The following is a 21,875-nucleotide window of genomic DNA, read 5'->3' as shown; positions in this document are numbered from 1 at the left end:
ACCCCACAAATGAGGGGCCTAGGGGTCGATCTCTGTCCTACTAACACCGATTGAGGTCGACCAAAGAGATAGGAGGAGAACCACTATAACACGGTGCCTCCTAGCCCCAACGCTTTTATTTGTCCCAGAAGGATACCATGGTCAATGGTATCAAAAGCAGCTGATAGATCAAATAGCACCAAGATTGAGGAGTGACCCCCCCATCTCGATCTCTCCAGAGATCGTCCATCAGCCTTACCAAAGCAGTTTCCATGCTGTAGCCAGGCCTGAAGCCAGATTTAAAGGGGTCTAGATAATCTTTTTTATCCAATAACCACAGGAGCTGGAATGCCACCACTTTCTCTACAACCTTCCCTTTGAAGGGTAGGTTGGAGACTGGATGAAATTTCTTTAATTCATTTGAGTCCAGGGAAGGCTTCTTGAAAAGGGGTCGCACAACCACTTCCTTTAACACAGTGGTTCTGGGGTGGTGGTATCAAATGACCGTTTCATGGGGGTTGTCTAAGACCATGGGAAAATGCATATTGTTTGGGGGGGGGGTGTTGCATTAAATATTATTTCTCACATTCCCACATTGAAAACAATAAAAGGCCCATTCATTCTTAGCTTTATGTTCTATCAGATATTGTCTCCTGTTTCTCCTTCACTGTGCAATTTATGTCGCTGTTAGTAAACCCTGAATAACAACCTAAGTGAAAGTATGTGCTGGGATTTCCATATTGCACATGGATAAATATATGTTTTGCTGTCTTTTAAAGTTTTGTGAATTATCTTAAGTTGCTCACAAAGTAAGCTGAACATGTTATTGATATTGTTTATCAAATACATAAATTAAGTCCTTCCATTGTCCCATAGTTTAGGATATTGTTGCTAGATATGTTTCTCTCCAAATGTTTCTGGAGATTCTCAGTCAGCCACATCATTGCTCTCCCAAAAGTGCTTTTTCAAAAGGCAACTGGAGTTAATTTGGTATTTTTTTCTGTGAAAATATTTTCCTTCGCTTCTCATCCAAACCCAATCTTCAGTTGGATTCCTGGGCGAACTTTCTATTTCCTTTTACTCTTCTAATGCAGATTATCAACCTGTTTCCCAACCTTTTTTTTTCCTGCGTGGGATTTGTCCTGTATACCTCATTTAATTTGATTGGAGCCTTGGAAAAATACATTAAGAGTCCCAGTTTTGCTCTTTAACTCAAATATGGGATGGCAAATCATAGGCAAACCAGACTACTTATATAATAAGGTTTTAATTTATTTTCTTCAGTTCAAAGAAATACATATCAGCAGGATTTTGTCGTTGTAGCAGCCCTAGAACTAATAGCTTAGCACTTCAGCTAGAGAGCTCTTCATAATAGATTTCTTTTGCACAGATTTCACTCCATAGAAACATAGAAGACTGACGGCAGAAAAAGACCTCATGGTCCATCTAGTCTGCCCTTATACTATTTCCTCTATTTTATCTTACAATGGATATATGTTTATCCCAGGCATGTTTAAATTCAGTTACTGTGGATTTACCAACCACGTCTGCTGGAAGTTTGTTCCAAGGATCTACTACTCTTTCAGTAAAATAATATTTTCTCATGTTGCTTTTGATCTTTCCCCAGCTAACTTCAGATTGTGTCCCCTTGTTCTTGTGTTCACTTTCCTATTAAAAACACTTCCCTCCAGAACCTTATTTAACCCTTTAACATATTTAAATGTTTCGATCATATCCCCCCTTTTCCTTCTGTCCTCCAGACTATACAGATTGAGTTCATTAAGTCTTTCCTGATACGTTTTATGCTAAAGACCTTCCGCCATTCTTGTAGCCCGTCTTTGGACCCGTTCAATTTTGTCAATATCTTTTTGTAGGTGAGGTCTCCAGAACTGAACACAGTAGTGGCAGCATTCAGTTGGAGAGTCAGAAATTAACCCAATGGTTTATTTCTATGTATGCATTTTATGATTTTTGATTGTGAGCTGCCTTGAGGTGTTAGAAGGCAAGGCAAGATATAAAAGATTTGCATAAATACAGGAAGAATATACTGGATCAAACTGCAGCAGTGTTTCTGAACCTTGGCAATTTTAAGATGTGGACTTCAACTCCCAGAATTCTGAGAGCCGAAGTCCATATGACTTCAAGTTGCCAAGGCTAAGAAACATTGGTCTACATTTTTCTGTGATCCAACGTTCTGTCCAGCATTTCTGAAGCTTATCAATGCAATATGAATGAAATGTAACCATTCCTTTTTTTAAAAAGGAAAAGGGGGGACATGATCGAAACATTTAAATATGTTAAAGGGTTAAATAGGGTTCAGGAGGGAAGTGTTTTTAACAGGAAAGTGAACACAAGAACAAGGGGACACAATCTGAAGTTAGTTGGGGGAAAGATCAAAGGCAACATGAGAAAGTATTATTTTACTGAAAGAGTAGTAGATCCTTGGAACAAACTTCCAGCAGACGTGGTTGGTAAATCCACAGTAACCGAATTTAAACATGCCTGGGATAAACATATATCCATTGTAAGATAAAATACAGGAAATAGTAAAAGGGCAGACTAGATGGACCATGGGGTCTTTTTCTGCCGTCAGTCTTCTATGTTTCTATGTTTCTAAACAAACATAAAATAGGCAAAACATAACACATAACATAAAAAGGAGCTACAGTTGCTCCGCTCAGTATGTAACCATTCTTTATCTGGAATCATTTATCATCTGGAATGATTCTAATTTTTTTTGCAGAATCCATCTAAGTTCCAATAGATTATTTTGGAATAGAATGGAATGGAATAGGTATAGAATAGAACAAAATAGAATAGAATAGACGTGGCCAATTCTTTATTGGCCACGTGTGATTGGACAACAAAGAATTTGTCATTGGTAAATATCCTCTCAGTGTACATAAAAGAAAAGATACATTTGTCAAGACTCATGAGTTACAACACTTAATGATTGTCATAGGGTACAAATAAGCAATCAGGAAACAATCAATATTAATGAAAATCTTAAGGATATAAGCAACAAGTTACAGACATACAGTCATAAGTGGGATGAATTGGGTGATAGGAATAATGAGAAGACTAATAGTAATAGTAATGCAGCCTTAGTGAATAGTTTAACAGTGGCGAGGGAATTATTTATTTAGCAGAGTGATGGTGTTTGGGGGAAAAACTGTTCTTGTGTCTAGTTGTTCTGGTGTACAGTGCTGTATAGCATCGTTTTGAGCAGTGGTCCCCAACGTTTTTTCCACCAGGGACCAGTTTCAGCAAGACAATTTTTCTATGGCCCGGTGGGGGCGGAAAGGGGTGTGGTTGGGGGCGGGATTAAGCATGGGGGTGCTGGTCCCCGCCCCTCTTTCCCGCCATCGCCCTGTGGCCGGCAGAACCTGCCTCCCAAGCCCTCTTGCCCAGCGGGGGCTAAGCGCTGGAGACAGGGGGTCAGGCTGGCCCTCCTGCCTCCCCCCAGCCAAAAACGCAAAAGCGCCCCGCGGCAGAAGCCAAAAGAGGCTTGAGCCTCTCGGTCCTTCCCGCCCCTCTGTCCATCGTCCTGTGGCCGGCAGAACCTGCCTCCCGAGGCCTCTTGCCCAGCGGGAGGCAAAGCGCTGGAGGGAGGGGGTGGCGGCATGAGGGCCGGCAGCTGCTGACTCCACGGACCGGTGCAACATGCCCCGCGGCCCGGTACTGGTCCGCGGCCCGGTGGTTGGGGACCCCTGGTTTTGAGGGTGTAGGAATTGAAACAATTTATGTCAAAGATGTGAAGGCATTTTAGAGCATTGGAAACCAACCTTTTGGGCACCACGGACCAGTTCCACAGAGAAAGATTTTTCCGTGGGTCGGAGGGGCTGTGGTTTTCTATGCTGTGGCTTCCATGAATTGGTCTTGTTTGCATGACTCGGTTGCTGGCATGCCGCGGACCTGTGCCGGTCCACATATCAGAGATTGGGGACCCCTATTTTTAGAGGATCAGCGACCACGTTCTTTAATAGAGCACTCTTTGTTACGTTTTCCTGTTTCTGCTGCACTTTCTAAGCCTTAAATAATCTGATAAGGCAATGCATTTAAAAGCCAGTGATTTGATCTGATAAAATAGCATAAAGGGAAGGGGGAATGACACAAATTCAATAATAGCAATGTTTTGTAGCTTTTATTTTCTCTAAGAGGTGAGAACTGAAGTTCCCTGGGAAGTTCATACGGTATTCTGCGCACTGTGAGAATTTGGCAGCAATAGCTCACTGCACATTATATATTTATATTCCTGTGGATATAACAGATAAATTAGAAAAGGGCATCTGTGATTTATTGCATTTGGCAATACAATCTTTTTTAAAAAAAAAAAGTATTTACAGTCTAAGGACTGTATATGTCTTTCTTAATAAGTAATATATCAGCTGAGTCCTGTCAAGTTCCATAGAAAACTCCAGAATGTGATTTACTGGGTTAATTACTGCCTTGCAGCTCCATGCTGCTAAGCCTGAAATTACAATCGCATTCCAAAGTTGATTTAAGAATATTCACCGGTTAGACTACAGCACAGCTTATTATGATTAATGTAATAAAATATTTATTGCATATGATGTTTCATTCCTTTGTTTCTCTGTTTGCCTCCAATGACAATGGGCAAAACCTGAGATGTTGCAATTGGAACCAAACTAGATGTGATAGTTCAGGGGTATCAAGCTCAAGGCCTGCAGGCTGCATCCACCTAGAGGGGTGCTTAGATCTGGTCCACGGGGCCACTCTGGAAACAGCAAAGGACCTACCCATGGCATCTCTGCCAGTGAAAATGAAGCTCGGGAGTGCTGCAGGGGGAGCCTGTGTTGGGTTTAAACCACTCTACTACATGCTTGCACTGTCTGGTAAACAGATCTCTATGGTCAGGTCGCAATTAACTGACCAGTGTGTCACCTTTTGATGACCAAAAGGGGCAGATACTCTGCAGGCTATATAAACTTCTGCAGAGTAGATGCCCCCCCCCTTTTCTTCTTCCTCTTCTACCTTCTTCTTCTGAACGGGGCCCAGGGGAAAAGCCTTCTCTGTGGCGGCCCCGACCCTCTGGAATCAACTCCCCCCAGAGATTAGAATTGCCCCCACCCTCCTTGCCTTTCGTAAGCTCCTGAAAACCCACCTCTGTCGTCAGGCATGGGGGAATTGAGACATTCTTTCCCCCTAAGCTTTTATAATTTATGCATGGTACGTTTGTTTGTATGGATGTTTAGTTTTTATAATAAGGGTTTTTTAGTTGTTTTTAGTATTGGATTTGCATGATGTTTTTTATTACTGTTGTTAGCTGTCCCGAGTCTACGGAGAGGGGCGGCATACAAATCCAGTAAATAAATAAAATAAATAAATAAACTCCTGTGTGCTCACACATGGGACCATCCAGAAGTTATTAATATGGACTGGAATATAAACTTATCTGCCTGCAATCTATCAATTGCAGGAATCAACATAATTGTAAGCAAAGATTGTATTTTTCATCTTTATGAAGGAGTGGTCATTCATTGCTAACAAATGGGATTCTGAACCACGTGTTATTTCTTGCCATGCTAACTCCGCAGCAAATTAAGCCAGCTGAACTCTGCTAATACAAATAATATTAATAATAATCAAAATACCCAACAGCCTGTTCATTGGCAAAGCATTCGGATCATCACAGGCAGCAGCTGGTGCGGTTAGGTGTTCTGTCCCAGGATGAGCATGCAGTTACTTTGTTTTTTCTTGAAAATGTTTCACTTCTCATTCAAGAAGAGTTTTCAAAGAAAAAACAAAATAAGTCCTATTGCCTTTGGAAAAAGCACCTTTTGACTTCATTTATCTGATTTATCCCTTTGTTCTTGGTGAGTATTTGTCCATTCAGAGCCAATAGATCAGTGGTCCCCAACGTTTTTTCCACCAGGGACCAGTTTCAGCAAGGCAATTTTTCTATGGCCCGGTGGGGGCGGAAAGGGGTGTGGTTGGGGGAGGGATTAAGCATGGGGGTGCTGGTCCTTCCCGCCTCTCTTTCCCGCCATCGCCCTGTGGCCGGCAGAACCTGCCTCCCAAACCCTCTTGCCCGGCGGCAGGTGAAGCGCTGGAAGGAGGGGGTCAGGCCGGCCCTCCTGCCTCCCCCACAGCCAAAAACGCAAAGGCGTGCCACGGCAGAAGCCAAAAGAGGCTTGAGCCTCCCGGTCCTTCCTGCCCCTCTGTCCCGTCCATCACCCTGTGGCCGGCAGAACCTGTCTCCCGAGGCCTCTTTCCCAGCGGGAGATGAAGCACTGGAGGGAGGGGGCGGCGGCAGGAGGACTGGCAGCTGCTGACTCCACGGACCGGTGCAACATGCCCCGCGGCCTGGTACTGGTCCACGGCCCGGTGGTTGGGGACCCCTGCAATAGATCATTTATGATGTATGGAAACCAACAAGAAGTGTAATTTTTCTTAATGGTCATTGTGCATTCATAAAAATACTGTATACACATCTTTTCTTAAAATGTCTCCCTTGGTAGGTATTCCTGAGTTTTGTAAGACTGCATGAATTTTGAAGTAGGAAACTGAAAGGAAATAAAATGGAGCATCTTAGAACAGCACTAAAAATCTGTCCTAACTCTTCAAGGTTTTGAAATGAGTCTCTATGCAGGTGTATTACCTGAAGAACTGAAGTTCCAGATAAATTGGGGGTTTTTTTGCAAGAAGATTCAGTGGTTTCTTAGTTACAAGAGATCTTTAATTCATAAAAGATATCATATTCTCATCGCAGATGCGTCATTCATCTTTACTAAACAAGAATAAGAAGCTATATAACACATTTGATTTCTGTTGTGACAAGCCCTTCTATAAAGATGTGATGACTGTTTAGCACATTTCACACTGATGTCTAAACAGGACTTTGTTTGGAATGGTACATTGTCAGTCAAAATTCTGGTGATGTGAACAGCTACAAAATAATTGCTGGATGTGTATAAAATACTCGGATGTACCGACCTTCTGGAGGCATAAGTGCTGAGGCACAAAATTATATTCACTCAAATGATACCGTGTTTCCCCGATAGTAAGGCAGTGTCTTACTATCTTTTTACCCCCAAAAGCCCCACTGTGTCTTACTTTGGGGGTATGTCTTACATCTCCCCGCGCGCCTTCGCCTTCCAAGCTCCCCGCGCTCATTGCTTCCAAGCTCCCCGCGCGCCTTCGCATTCTCCCCGCGCGCCTTCGCCTTCCAAGCTCCCCGCGCGCATTGCTTCCAAGCTCCCCGCGCGCCTTCGCTCGCCTTCGCTCGCCACCGCCTCTTCCCCTGCCGAAGCTCAGCTGCAAGCGGCCAGCGAGGCCGATCGGATCCGAGGCGAGCGGCCGGAGCTGCGCCCTCCTCCTTTCCGCTCGCCTCGGAGCCGCTTGCAGCTGAGCCTCGGCAGGGGAAGAGGCGGTGGCGCCGCGGCGAGCGAAGGCGAGGGGCGCGCAGGGAGCTGCCGGAAAGGAGGCTGGTGAAGGAGGGCGCAGCTCCCTGCGCGCCCCTCGCCTTCGCTCGCCGCGGCGCCACCGCCTCTTCCCCTGCCGAGGCTCAGCTGCAAGCGGCCAGCGAGGCCACTCGGCTCCGAGGCGAGCGGAAAGGAGGCGGGCGAAGGAGGGCGCAGCTCCGGCCGCTCGCCTCGGATCCGATCGGCCTCGCTGGCCGCTTGCAGCTGAGCTTCGGCAGGGGAAGAGGCGGTGGCGAGCGAAGGCGAGCGAAGGCGCGCGGGGAGCTTGGAAGCAATGCGCGCGGGGAGCTTGGAAGGCGAAGGCGCGCGGGGAGAATGCGAAGGCGCGCGGGGAGCTTGGAAGCAATGCGCGCGGGGAGCTTGGAAGGCGAAGGCGAGCGGGGAGAATGCGAAGGCGCGCGGGGAGCTTGGAAGGCGAGCGAAGCTGCAAGCGGCCTCGCTGGCCGCTTGCAGCTGAGCTTCGGCAGGGGAAGAGGCGGTGGAAGAGGCCGCGGCGAGCGAAGGCGAGGGGCGCGCGGGGAGCTTGGAAGCAATGTCATCGCCCCCCCCGCAATACCGTTTATACCGTGTTTCCCCGAAAGTAAGACATATGTCTTACTTTCGGGGTATGGCTTATATAAGCCGACCCCCCTGAAACCCCCCATATGTCTTACAATCGGGGGGGTCTTACTATCGGGGAAACACGGTAGACTTTGCTTCTTTGTGTGAGCAAATGTTTACTTAAAATTAAAACGCATTGATTCTGCAAATGATTACATAATATATTGGACAATTTTGGGTATGCTATGATATATCCACATAACACTACTGTTTCATTAGCTACACTGGCTTTTGGTGATCTTCCAGATAAAATTTATGGTGCTGGTTATTACCGTGTTTCTCCGAAAGTAAGACAGTGTCTTACTTTCTTTTTATCCCCAAAAGCCCCACTATGTCTTACTTTCGGGGTATGTCTTATATTGGAAAAAAATTGTCGAATTTTTTGTTTTAACCATAAAATTAACATTTAGACGCGGTGACGTATGGAGGGGGCGGCGCGGAAGTGGGCAGGAGGCGGCGCTCATTAAGATCAGAGGGAGGTGGCAGACGCGGCGACGTATGGAGAGGGGGACGGTGCGGACGTGGGCAGGAGGCGGCGCTCATTAAGATCAGAGGGAGGTGGCAGACGCGGCGACGTATGGAGAGGAGGACGGTGCGGACGTGGGCAGGAGGCGGCGCGCAGCTAGATGAGAGGGAGGCGGCAATACCCCCGTGTTTCCCCGAAAGTAAGACATATGTCTTACTTTCGGGGTACGGCTTATATTAGCCGAAACCCCTGAAACCTCCGATACGTCTTACAATCGGGGGTGTCTTACTATCGGGGAAACAGGGTAGCTAGAAAGCTCTTCATGACACAAGGACCTGGCTACTTATAGACAGTCTCTTATTTTTGGTATTAATTTATTCTAATTGTATTGGCTTTAGAAATATTTGTATGGTTGCTTATTTGGTTACTTGGTAATTAGTCCTTTCAGTTTCCCGTGTAAGTTTCAGAGATTCTTGGTGACATTTCGATGAGGTCCCCAGTGGGGCGTATGGTCTGAGCACTGACAAGCTGACCACTCTCCCCCCCCTCCAACCTCTACAGCAATGCTGGCCGTACTCATGCATCTATTTCCCCAAGCCAATCTCTGGATATGATGCTGAGCATGGGCACTCAACTTCTTTGGTTGACCATGGCGAAGCCTGTTATAAGTGGAATCTGTCCTGTTAAACCACTGCACGGTCTTGGCCACAAGGCTTCAGCTCAGTTTCAGGGTCTTGGCAATCTTCTTACAGCCTAGGCCAGTGATGGCAAACCTATGGCACGGGTGCCACAGGTGCCACACGGGGCCATATCTGCTGGCACGTGAGCCATTGCCCTAGCTCATTATGCATGTGAGTGCTGGCTAGCTGGTTTTTGGTTCTCACAGAGGCTCTGGGAGGGCATTTTTGGCCTCTAGAGAGCCTCCAAGGAGGATGGGCGAGGGCGTTTATACCCTCCCTTGGCTCCAGGGAAGACTTTGAAGCCTGGGGAGTGTGAAACACAAGCCTACTGAGCCCACCAGAAGTTGGGAAACAGACTGTTTCCGGCCTGCAGAGGGCTCCGGGGGGTTGCAGAAACTGTTTTCGCCCTCCCCAGGCATTGAATTATGGGTGCTGGCACCTGAAGAAAAAAAGGTTTGCCATCACTAGCCTAGGCCATCTTTATGTAGAGCAACAATTTGTTTTTTCAGATTCTTGGAAAGTTCATTGCCGTGAGGTGGGTGCCATGTTGAACTTCCAGTGACCAGTATGAGAGAGTGAGAACGATAACACCAAATTTAACACACCTGCTCCGGCTTCCCTCTTGAGACCTTGTAGCACTAATGGTTCAGGTCACATCAGGGAGGGAAAATGGCTACTTGAGCCTCATTTGGACATCATCACTTAGGGGTGTACTCACTTTTGTTGCCAACAGTTTAGACACTAATGGCTGTGTGTTGCGTTACTTACAGGACACAGCACATTTACACTGTTGCATAAGCTGTATACTCACTATTTTACATTGTAGCCAAATGTCATTTCAACAGTGTTGTCACATGAAAAGATATAGCACTTAAATATTTACAAAGTGTGAGGGAGTGTACTCACTTCTATATGAGTCTAGATTCCACTTTTCATAACATATAATGTTAATATAATAGAAACATAGAAACATAGAAGACTGACAGCAGAAGAAGACCTCACGATCCATCTAGTCTGCCCTTATACTATTTTCTGTATTTTATCTTAGGATGGATATATGTTTATCCCAGGCATGTTTAAATTCAGTTACTGTGGATTTATCAACCATGTCTGCTGGAAGTTTGTTCCAAGGATCTACTACTCTTTCAGTAAAATAATATTTTCTCATGTTGCTTTTGATCTTTCCCCCAACTAACTTCAGATTGTGTCCCCTTGTTCTTGTGTTCACTTTCCTATTAAAAACACTTCCCTCCTGGACCTTATTTAACCCTTTAACATATTTAAATGTTTCGATCATGTCCCCCCTTTTCCTTCTGTCCTCCAGACTATACAGATTGAGTTCATTAAGTCTTTCCTGATACGTTTGATGCTTAAGACCTTCCACCATTCTTGTAGCCCGTCTTTAGACCCGTTCAATTTTGTCAATATCTTTTTGTTTGGTGTGGGAAATGCATTGGTAGTATATAAAGATATACACTATTTCAATATATCTCCCAATACAGTGTTGTTCTTGTTCCAACATACAGTGCACAAAGTCCTCAATGTACAACCAAGGTTGGGCTACTGCCTGGACGTGGGTGGTGGTGGGATGCAGTGAGGTAGCGAAAATGGAGCTCCAACCCAGAGCACCCAATTTGCACTGAAAGATGTTGAAAGAAAATACAGGGCATCCTGCATAAGCCATGCCCACAGTGTGGTAGTAAAAGGTTTGCTAGCCCTTCACTGTTTACAACCATTTGTTTAGTGACTGTTTTAAATTACTACAGCACTAAAAAAGATGACTTACAACTGCTTTTCACACTTACAACCAATGTTCCCTCTAATTTCTAAATAAATAAATAAATAAATAAATAAATAAATAAGAAAAAAACCCTTCTTTTTTATTAAAAGAAATTAATAATTTAAAAAAACCAAAATCCATTACTATTAAAACTAAATCAACCAGCAAAACCCAAAACATAACTATTAATAAAAACAGGTGAGGGCTGGGTTTTTTCCCCTATGTTATTATTTAAGTGCTCTTACCATATGCTTTAAATCAAGAGTCACTTCTCTCTCTGTTTCTCTCTCTTTCCTGTCATTCTCTGCCTCAATCATTTTCTCATTTCTCTTTTTTTCTCCCCTTTTTTCTATCATTTCTCTCTATCACTTCCTTCCACTCTTCTCTCTCTCTCTCTTGCTTTCTCTGTCTCTCTCTCTCTTGCTTTCTTCCTCTCTCTCACTCCCTTCCTCTCTCATCTCTCTCTCTCTTTCTCTCTATCTCTTTCTCTCTCTCTCCCCCTCTTGCTCTCTCTCTCTCTTTATCACTTTCTCTCTCTTGTTTTCTTTCTCTCTCTCTCACTCTTTCTCTCTTGTTTTCTTTCTCATACTCTTTCTCTCTCTTGTTCTCTCTCTCTTGCTATCTCTTTCTCCCCCCCCTCTCTCTCACTTTCTCTCTATCTTGCTGTCTGTTGCTCTCACTCTCTCTCGTTCTCTCTCCGTTCTTCTCACAGCGGAGGCTGGCAAAGGTGATATTCAATGTTGCCAGCCAGCCCGGAACATTCAAAATAAGAAAAGCCTTCACCGGCGAAGGTTTTTCTTATTTTGAATGTTCTGAGCGGGCTGGCAGGGGGATAGGGAGCGCGTGCAACTGCCCGCGCGCTCCCGACATTGAATATCACTTTTGCCGGCCTCCGCTGTGAGAACGCCTGCCCCGCCTCTCCTGCAACCCCCTTGCTGAGAGCCTGGGACGAAAGTGCTCTCGGCAAAGGGACTGTGAGACGGGCAGGGCGTGCGTTCCTGGTGTGGGAGGAGCCATGCCACAAGGCAGGAGGCAGCAGAGGAGCAGAGGGGGCGGATCGGGTGGGTGTGGGGCAGCGCCAAAATGCCGAGGGGGCCGCAGGCACCGTGGGGAGGCAGGGGCAGCCGCGGCTCCCTTCCCTTCTACTGCCAGTGCCTCCCCCCCGCGGGCTGGCAGGGGGATGGGGAGCACGCGCCCGTGAAAAAGGGTGTGCGGGGGGGTATTTTGGGGCGCGCGTGTGCTCACGCACGCAGCTTACGGAGAACGCTGCTTACAACCATTGTTGCACCATCCCTGTGGTCTCATGATCAAAATTCAGATACTTTGAAACTGATTCATATTCATGATGGTTGCAGTGTCCTGGGGTTCATCTGACAGGCAAAGTCACTTTACAACTGTGTTATTAACTTCAACAACTGTAGCAATTCACTTAACAGGTGTCATAAAATGGGGCAGAACTCACTTAACGACTGTCTCGCTTAACAAGAGAAGTTTTGGGCTCCGTCATGATCATAAGTCAAGGATTACCTGTATTCAGACTGTGATATGACTCCTTTGTAAGTAAATATATAGTAATTTTCTCTATGTCTGTACTAAGCCTAGAGCTATGTGTACACCTCCACCCAAACTCAGAAAAGATGCATTCTCATAGTGGACACTTATTTCGAAGACAGAAGTGGCTTAAGAAAAACCACTGTGTAAAACCATAATGATACCGGGAACTTTTATTTAGAGTGAAAATAGGACAAACTCCTAAAGCTATTTTAGTCATGCCCCCCAGATAATAATGCATTGCGCTGGGTGACTTTATTTGAGAAAACATTTAATCCTTGTCACAGTGATCAACATTACATCTGATGTCTAGTCAAAACAGATGACACGTAAATTGCACCCCTTGTCAAAATTTCACAAAGAGAAGGAAGTTAACTGCAATGGAGCAGAAAAAATAATTTTTGTTTTCCTTTTGACCTACTTGCCTTGCATGCCACAATTTTATGTGTATCCCTCATCCTCCCGCTGTCAAGTGAAGTGAGAGAATCAGGCTGCCAGGAGAAATCATTGCAATGGCTCTGCCTAGTTTCGAATGCAATAACTGGATTTGCATCTTAATGTGATTAGTTTAATAGTGGTTTGGGGTACGGTCCAACCCCAGGAAAGAAACCAATATCTAATCTGGTTATAAATCACAGGTGAAAATGTGAAACTTGCTTAGGAATCCTGGCTTGTTTTTAATCCTGGTTTGCTGTTATCTGGATTTTCATATACAGTGTTCCCTCGATTTTCGCGGGTTCGAACTTCGCGAAATGTCTATACCACGGTTTTTCAAAAATATTAATTAAAAAATACTTCGTGGGTTTTTTCCCTATACCACGGTTTTTCCCGCCCGATGATGTCATATGTCATTGCCAAACTTTCGTCTGCCTTTAATAAATATTTTTTTAAAATAAACTTTAATAACTAAACATGGTGAATAATAATCTTAATGGTTGCTTAGGGAATGGAAAATTGCAATTTAGGGGTTTAAAGTGTTAAGGGAAGGCTTGTGATACTGTTCATAGCCAAAAATAGTGTATTTACTTCCGCATCTCTACTTCGCAGAAATTCGACTTTCGTGGGCAGTCTTGGAACGCATCCCCCGTGAAAATCGAGGGAACACTGTATAGGGCTGTGAAAATATTTACTGACCCCTCACATCCTGGACATAAAATTGTTTCAACTTCTACCCTCAATACGAAGCTATAGAACACTGCACACCAAGATAACTAGACGTCAGAACAGTTTTTCCCCCAAACTCCATCACTCTGCTATACAAATATTTCCCACAACACTGTCAAACTATTTACTAAGTCTCCACTATTATTAATCTTCTCATTGTTCTCATCCTGCATCTCCTCCCAGTAATGACTGTATGACTGTAACTTTGTTGCTTGTATCCCTATAATTTATATTGACTGGTTCCTAATATGATTGGATTGCTTATCTGTACCCGGACTATCATTAAGTGTTGTACCTTATCATTCTTGACGAACTTATCTTTTCTTTTATGCACACTGAGATGCACCAAGACAAATTCCTTGTGTGTCCAACCACACTTGGCCAATAAAAAATTGTATTCTATTCTATTCTATTCTACGTCATAACGTGATGTATTACTATATACCAGTGATAGCGAACATGTCCACACCCATTCCTTCATGCGCACTCCCCCGTACTTCCCTCTGCACATGTGCACAATCCCACTGTCCTTGTACATGTGCTCAGCCTCTCCGTGTATGCCTCACTGAAGCCTGGAGTGGTGAAAAAATGGCCAAACGGGCAAACTAGAAATTTGGGGAAATGGACTTCCAGTTTGCCCATTGTGCCAGGTCTCCTAATAGTCAGCCACATGGATACTATGTCCTATGTTTTTGGCTCAAGCTATCATTGGTTCTTTAACCATTTTTCTTCTCATTAATAATTGTTTACCAAGGTTGTACACACATAAAAATGTTTAGATTGAAATTAGTTGTGAATAATTACTCAGCCACACACAGATATGCAGTACTAACATGAATTAAAGTTTATCTTGAGAAATAACATATTCAGAGAAGCAGTCTAAAGTCATACACATAATAAGTCAGAATAAGAATCCAAACTTTATTAAGTACATAGTCTTTCTTACTAGTTCCTTTTGTCATAATCATCAAAGATATCAAGCCTAAACACATTTTTACTATAATACATAACTAAATACAGAGAGATTGCAGAGTTAACCTAATAGTGAGTAGCCATTAACAGTGAGACAAAGAGAAACAGAGAGGGTGACTCAGAGAAATAAGCTATGAACTCTAGCTCCCCCTTGTGGTAGTCTGCAACGCCACAGCTAAACAGACATAGCTCAGTTATAATACATATTGTTGGTTTATATATTGTCAACCCAACCGTTATGGACAAAGTCCTAACAGTTTCGTTGCTCCCTTCTTCCTTCTCAAGAGCAGGTATGCATTTTTTCAGATGGTAGCTTTCAGGAAGAGGATTTTTTAAATTGGGAAACAAATGGGAAGATGAAGAATAGAACCATAGGGTTGGAAGGGACCTTGGAGGTCTTCTAGTCCAACCCCCTGCCCAGGGTTGGAGACCTTATTCCATCAACACCCACAACTCCAGCAGGCAAGCCGTTCAGTTCTTCTCCTCTCTTGGTACATCTTGATCTCTGTCCATATCTGTCAGCATAGAACTATTTAACTTTGTTTAATTGTACTCCTATAATTAATGTATTTGGCAATAGGTACAGAAACTCTATGAATCAGTTGACTGATGAAGAGATGCTTAACTAAACAGGAAAAATGAGGAGTGCATTTTAAAAAGTATGATAAACAGGTCTATTTATTGGTTTTGATATTGACATTGATTAATTGATTGCTATTTTATCTTAAACCAATGAAAGGTAGAATGGAATATGAATGAATAACTGATAAGCCCCTAGTTTCCTGAAAAATTGATTCCTTGCTAATGGCAGCCATATGTGAGTGTGTACTTAACTAGCATTTGGAGAGTCCATGTATCTCATTTAAGAATATTAAAATCAATAGATGAAAACATATTTTCTTACAGAGATGAAGATGGTAAATTGAACTAGTAAACGTGGTGGGATGTTCTGCAGTGATTATTAGAAAATGAACACAAATCTGATCTATGTAGGCAGCCTTTAGGCAGTTTTTTGGACTCCAAAGAGAAAGATATCATACCTTTTAAAATTTTCAGTCTTCAAAGCCAGTTCTTGTAAATTGTTTGTTATCAGACAGAAATCTTTTCAATAGATCAATAATCAAGAGCACCCAATATGATTAATTGCTTTTCTTCTTTGTACAAAGTGCACTGCCCTAGACTTTTTTAAAGAATGGGAGTTTTTGGTAAATTAACACATTATATTCATATGTTCATAGCATCTTATTAGCATGTTATAAAGTGCTTTGATTATAAATATATAATAATTATAAAAAGTATTTAAACATGGAACCAGTACAGCCTCTGATTTCACAAATGAAATTATTCACTATTGTTTTCTTAATTTGACCTTTCCATTCAACAGTGGAATTGGTATAAAATATTTTCTATTGTTTAGGTTCTTCCAAAATGCAGACCAACCTATATCTCAGGTTTTTCTTCCTATAAATCTCTGTAAATTAACTGTGTGCCAGATATATATGTTTGAGTTTTTTTCATATCTTTAGTAACATCATTTGTGAAACAGAAGTTGGCTGTCTGTGCTTGACAGGTATGTAATGAATAATACCTTTGCAATCTTTGTGAGCAATAATTGACTTTCATTTTGTTTTAAGAAAAAAACATAATTTGAGAAAAATTATGCGTCCCATGAGCTTGTTCTCACATATCACTTCTTTTGCTTCTCCCAGACCAAGATGAGAGAGCTGCTGAACTTAGAGAGCAAAATGAAAAAACAATTCGCAGTACCCAGACAGCTCTCCGAAACTTCAGAGAGTTTCTCATCTCTAAGTATCCTTCAGAAACCAGGGAGATCTACATTATTCCTTGCAAAGAACTAGACGCTTACTTAGCATCTTTTTTTGTCGATGCCCGGCAGAAGGATGGTTCAGAATATGAGCCAAACAGCTTGGCCAACTACCAGTGTGGGCTGGAGCGGTATCTCAAAGAGCATCGATATGGATACAGTATCACCCGAGACAAGGAATTCAAGAGGTCCCAAGAAGCACTGAAGCAGAAGCAGATGGAACTGAGGTGCAAAGGCAAAGGCAACAAGCCCCACAAGTCAATGAAGCTGACTTTCGCCGATGAGCTGATTCTTCGCAAAAGAGGCCTGCTAAGCCGATATAATCCCGAGGGGTTGCTGAACCTTGTCTGGCTCAACAACACAAAGGCCTTTGGCCATTGTACTGGCTTCCACGGGTCGACTCTCAAATGGGGGGACATTAGACTTCGGGTGACAGAGACCGGCTTGGAATACTTGGAATGGATGGGCCAAGATGGCGGTGACGGGAGTGCCAAGATTAAGAGGACAGGCACAGATTCCAGGGTGTACGCAACTCAGCACGCTCCACAGACTTGCCCTGTGCAAGATTACAAGGAATACGCGCAGAGGCGTCCCCCCGCAATGCGGTACGAGGATGCCCCTTTTTACTTATCCATTAAGCCGGTTGTTAATCTGGCTGCATTGCACTGGTACAATTGTCAGGCTCTAGGTAAGAACAAACTCGCCAAAATGGTCAAGACTATGTGTGAGAAAGGGAATATTCCTGGGAGGAAGACCAACTTCAGTGTGTACCAGAGCTGCAGCACCCTCTCTGAAGCTCAGAGTAACCAGCTGGTGCTAATCTGCAACAACCTAAGCCAACAGGCCGCTCAGTCTGTAGCAAGCCATTCTAGCTCTGGCAACTTCATAGTGTCTGCATCTTATGACTCTTCTTCGGATACAGCTTGAAAGGATGCTCAGCGTGACCAGGAGGTGCTTGAAGTTTTGGTGTCTGCCAGTAACATGCATTGTCTGTGATTCTACAGTTCTCATTGGACTCGCCTTTCTCAAATCAAATCAAACCCCGTTATCAAAACATTTATATGTACATACTACATATATAAATATATATATTTTTCTTGTTATGAATATGTGAATAGAAATAGCTTAGCCTAATTTATATAGTATTTCTTAATGGTGAAAAAAAGAAGCATATTTAAAGAGTGCTAATTTAATGGCTGATTATAAAACTGGAAAATAATTTTTCAGGCCATCCCTAATTTTAGCATTGCCCACATTTTAAACTTTAAGTCAATGTGAAATTTGATTAACTCTCAATTCTTTCCGAAGCAAGATGCAAATTACAATGTAAAGCAATATTGACCGTTCTTTATTAAAAGCCCCAATAAACACTCCATATGACCGAATAGATATGAAGGTGTTTTAAAGTGATGTTGATATGTTCTGTGAAGTTCTTTGAAGGCATCAGGAACAAGTGCGAATTTTTGGAATTGTCTCTACATCAGTGCTTTCATTGCCTTTGAAAAGTGTCCCATTTTCATTTTTAAAAGTAGAATCATCCTCAAATTCTCAAACCTTTTAAAAATGTGGCATGAATTTGGTATGTGAGAGAATGAAGGCCGGAATATTTTTCTACTTTGTTTAGCTCTTTTTGTAGTTGAGCTAGATTTTTTTTTTTTTAAATATTGTGTTAAGGCAGCTATGGAGAAGAAAAAGAATTTTTAAAAATGGTTGCTATTTATTGCAGCGTTATCTATTTACGATTCAGTTAAGTCAGCTAAGGAAAAAAATGCTAACAAAATAGCAGTATTTAAAAATAAAAGTACTATTAATTAATATGCAAAAGAATTATCATGGCAAATAGGAAGGCTGTTCATTTTGGAAGGCTTGTCTTTTAGTGCTTTCTGTCTAGACTCTTCATTTCTGTGGGTTTTAAACATGTTTTTGAACACTGGGCTACATTTTAATTTGCAGCATTGGATAACTACAATGCAAAATAGTCTGGCTGATTTAAGATTGCTTAACTCTACTGGATTGTGACTCCCTCCACAATTGGGATAGCGCCACAATTAATTAGCAATAACTGCAAAACCCATACTTCATGTGTACATTGTGTAATTGTGGATCGGATGGCAAGGTAGCCTCGCAGGAGAATAGGTAAGAAATTGCAGATCAGCTGTCTCAATGCTCCCTAACTCAAGGGAAGGAAAAATCTAGAAGATCAATAGTTGCACTAAAGCAGTGTTTCCTAGCCTTACCAACTTGAAGATATCTGGACTTCAACTCCCAGAATTCCCCAGCCAGCATTTCCTAGATTCGCCCACGTTTCTGCAACACTCCGCGGCCTGCACTGGCTGCCGATCGGTTTCCAGTCACAATTCAAAGTGTTGGTAATGACCTTTAAAGCCCTACATGGCATTGGGCCAGAATACATCCGGAACCACCTTCTACCGCACGAATCCCAGCGGCCGATAAGGTCCCACAGAGTTGGCTCTCTCCGGGTCCCGTCGGCCAAACAATGTCGTTTGGCGGGCCCCAGGGAAAGAGCCTTCTCTGTGGCGACCCCGGCCCACTGGAATCAACTCCCCCCAGAGATTAGAACGGCCATCACCCTCCTTGTCTTTCACAAATTACTCAAGACCCACCTTTGTCGCCAGGCATGGGGGAGTTAGGATATTCCTTCCCCTAGGCCATTACAAGTTATGTATGGTATGTTTGTGTGTATGTTTGGTTTTTATAATAAGGATTTTTAGTTGTTTTATAAAATTGGATTGTTACATGTTGTTTTTATCATTGTTGTTAGCCACCCCGAGTCTGCGGAGAGGGGCGGCATACAAATCCAATAAATAAAATAAATAAATAAATAAATTCTGGGAGTTGAAGTCCAAATATCTTCAAGTTGCCAAGGTTGGGAAACACTGCACTAAAGGACGTGGACTGCAAATATCCAGATGATTACTAGCAAAAAAAGAGATTAGAACTGATGAATTTTTGATGCAAAAGAAAAGAAACAGCTTTTCTAGTTTTTGCCGTTGGTTTTTTCCTCCCCAAAAAGAGGGCTACATAAATACCCCCATTTGTCAGGGGTCCACACCATGAAATATTTCTTGATAGAGGCAAGAGAAAAGCACTTACTGATTTGTTTATTTAAAAAATGGACCTGTATAATGTAACCTATCATAGAGAATTGGGGCAATACTTTAAAGCCAAGGAGCAGGTAAGGCTCTTGTAGTTTTCCTCCCACCCATCCATTTTAGGCATTAAAGTAGAAGAAGAGTTGCGGGTATTAAACACTTGATTAGTGGGTTGCTTGGAAGTGGCATTTGCGGCCCATTTTGTGCAATACAATATAGTGGTACCTCATCTTACAAACGCCTCTTCTAACGAACCCAGTGTTTAAGATTTTTTTGCCTCTTCTTCCGAACTATTTTCACCTTACGAACCCAAGCTGCTGCTGCTGGGATGAAGGGGTTTCTTTCCCCCCCCTTTTTTGAAGAAAGAAAAGGGAGGGGCGGCTTGGAGGGGGAAAGACTTTGCATTAACAAAAGTAGAACAGCGTGCTTGCAGAGGCACTGAAAGAGTGTCTTTTGAAGAAAGAAAAGGGAGGGGCGGCTTGGAGGGGAAAGACTTTGCATTAACAAAAGTAGGAGAACAGTGTGCTTGCAGAGGCACTGAAAGGGTGTCTTTTGAAGAAAGAAAAGGGAGGGGTGCCCCCCTTGCCTTTCTTCCTTCCCACTCACCCTTTAGCCTAGTCTTGCTTCTTCCACCTGCCCCCTTTAGCTGCTCATCCCTGCCCTCTGTTCGCCTCCCTTCTAAAGTTTGGGATTTTCCTGAAGGATTTGCACGCATTATTTGCTTTGACATTGATTCCTATGGGAAACATTGTTTCGTCTTACGAACTTTTCACCTTACAAACCTCCTGGAACCAATTAAGTTCGTATCATGAGGTACCACTGTATGTTAAACAGGTCCTGGGGACCAGTGAATGTCATCTGTCCACATTTCATAAGAGAATAATATAGTTAAATTCAAAGTGTTGATTTCGCTTATACAAACAGGGAGGATGTGTCTTGTTCTGTCTATGAATCCTCTTTCACGGTGATAAACAAATCTTATTTCAAATTATGCATTCCTAATTTCTGCTAGCATTTATCTGACAAGAAATGAATCTTCCTGGAGCGGCTCCTTCCTTGCATACTAACCTCTCCTCTCCTCTAAAGTAATTACTTATTCACAGCAATTTATACTTGTCTTCAGCTGGAAAGGCATCTAAAGTGACTTACATATTATTAATTTTAAAAAGGCACCCTCCCCATTAAATTACCTGCATTAGACAGAGGTGATGGGAATAAAAGAAAAGACGCTAACTTAGCTATGTATCTCTTGAAATTAACTGGAGAAGATGGAGCCATTCCAGCAACAGTCTGATTCCATCAGGTTTTTCTTCTTCCTAAATTGTTTTCATTCCTGCTGACCATTGTAGTTTAATGGTCATGCTTGCTGATAATTGAATAACTAGCTGGAATGAAAAGTACGTGGAAGGAAGAGGAAGCTGATGGAAGTGGCCTGGAATGGTGCTGATAGAATGGCTCTTTAAGTAATTTAGCAGCAAATTGCTAAATGCCTCTTCAAAACAACTTCATGAGGTTGGTAGTGTCATGGTTTAAAAAGGGTCTTCTGCCTCACTAGCCGGATGGCTCGCCATTATTGAAGAAAGCCCGAATTCTGCTTTACATCACAGAAAACTTTGTCTCCACCACCTAAACATCTAAAAAATGTTTAGCCAAAAAATATTAGCAAAAAAATTTCTCTCTCTCTCTCTTCCTTCCTCTCCTTTTTTCTCTCTCGCTTCCTCTCTTTCTCTCTCTCTCTCTCCCTCTCTCTTTCTCTCTCTGTCTCTCTCTCTCTTTCTTTCTCTCTCTTGCCCTCTTTCTCTTTCTCTCTCTCTCGCTATCTCTCTTTCTCCCCCTCTCTCTGTCTCTCTCTGTCTCTGTCTCTGTCTCTTCCTTCCTCTCCTTTTTTCTCTCTCCCTTCCTCTCTTTCTCTCTCTCCCCCCTCTCTCTGTCTCTGTCTCTTTCTCTGTCCCTCTCTTTCTCTCTCTTGGCCTCTCTCTCTTTCTTTCTCTCTCTCTTGCTATCTCTCTTTCTCCCTCTCTCTCTGTTTCTCTTTCTTTCTTTCTTTCTTTCTTTCTCTCTCTCTCTCTCTCTCTCTATCTCCATCGGTGGCAGGCACCTGCGCTGCCTCTCTCACCTGCAATTTCTTATGGAGACAATCTAAGGGCATTTTTAACCTTATAGATCAGTTGAAAACAAGTGAGCATTAAAAACATGACAGTTAGCTAGTCCAATTCTTCCTAGCAGTTTTCTGCTCTAAAGATATTTTCAAACATTTATTTTTGAAAAAAGCAGTGACATTTTGAGAGGGAAATATTAAC

General features: G+C 43.0%; 1 protein-coding gene across 1 annotated transcript in view; it reads left to right on the top strand.

Moving 5' to 3' along the window:
- The window catches only part of KIAA1958 (KIAA1958 ortholog), a 67,898-nt gene extending 50,049 nt beyond the window's left edge, over positions 1-17,849 (top strand). The window contains exon 4 of the mRNA XM_070736240.1: positions 16,347-17,849. Within this exon, the coding sequence (XP_070592341.1) occupies positions 16,347-17,389 (1,043 nt within the window). The 3' untranslated portion in view covers positions 17,390-17,849. The remainder of the gene's footprint in view (positions 1-16,346) is intronic.
- The last annotated feature ends 4,026 nt before the right edge of the window (positions 17,850-21,875 follow it).

Source organism: Erythrolamprus reginae, chromosome 2 (genome assembly GCF_031021105.1).
Source record: "Erythrolamprus reginae isolate rEryReg1 chromosome 2, rEryReg1.hap1, whole genome shotgun sequence".
NCBI classification, from domain to species: domain Eukaryota; kingdom Metazoa; phylum Chordata; class Lepidosauria; order Squamata; family Dipsadidae; genus Erythrolamprus; species Erythrolamprus reginae.
Note: the sequence above shows the minus strand (reverse complement) of the source record. Positions and strands in the feature narration are given on the sequence as shown.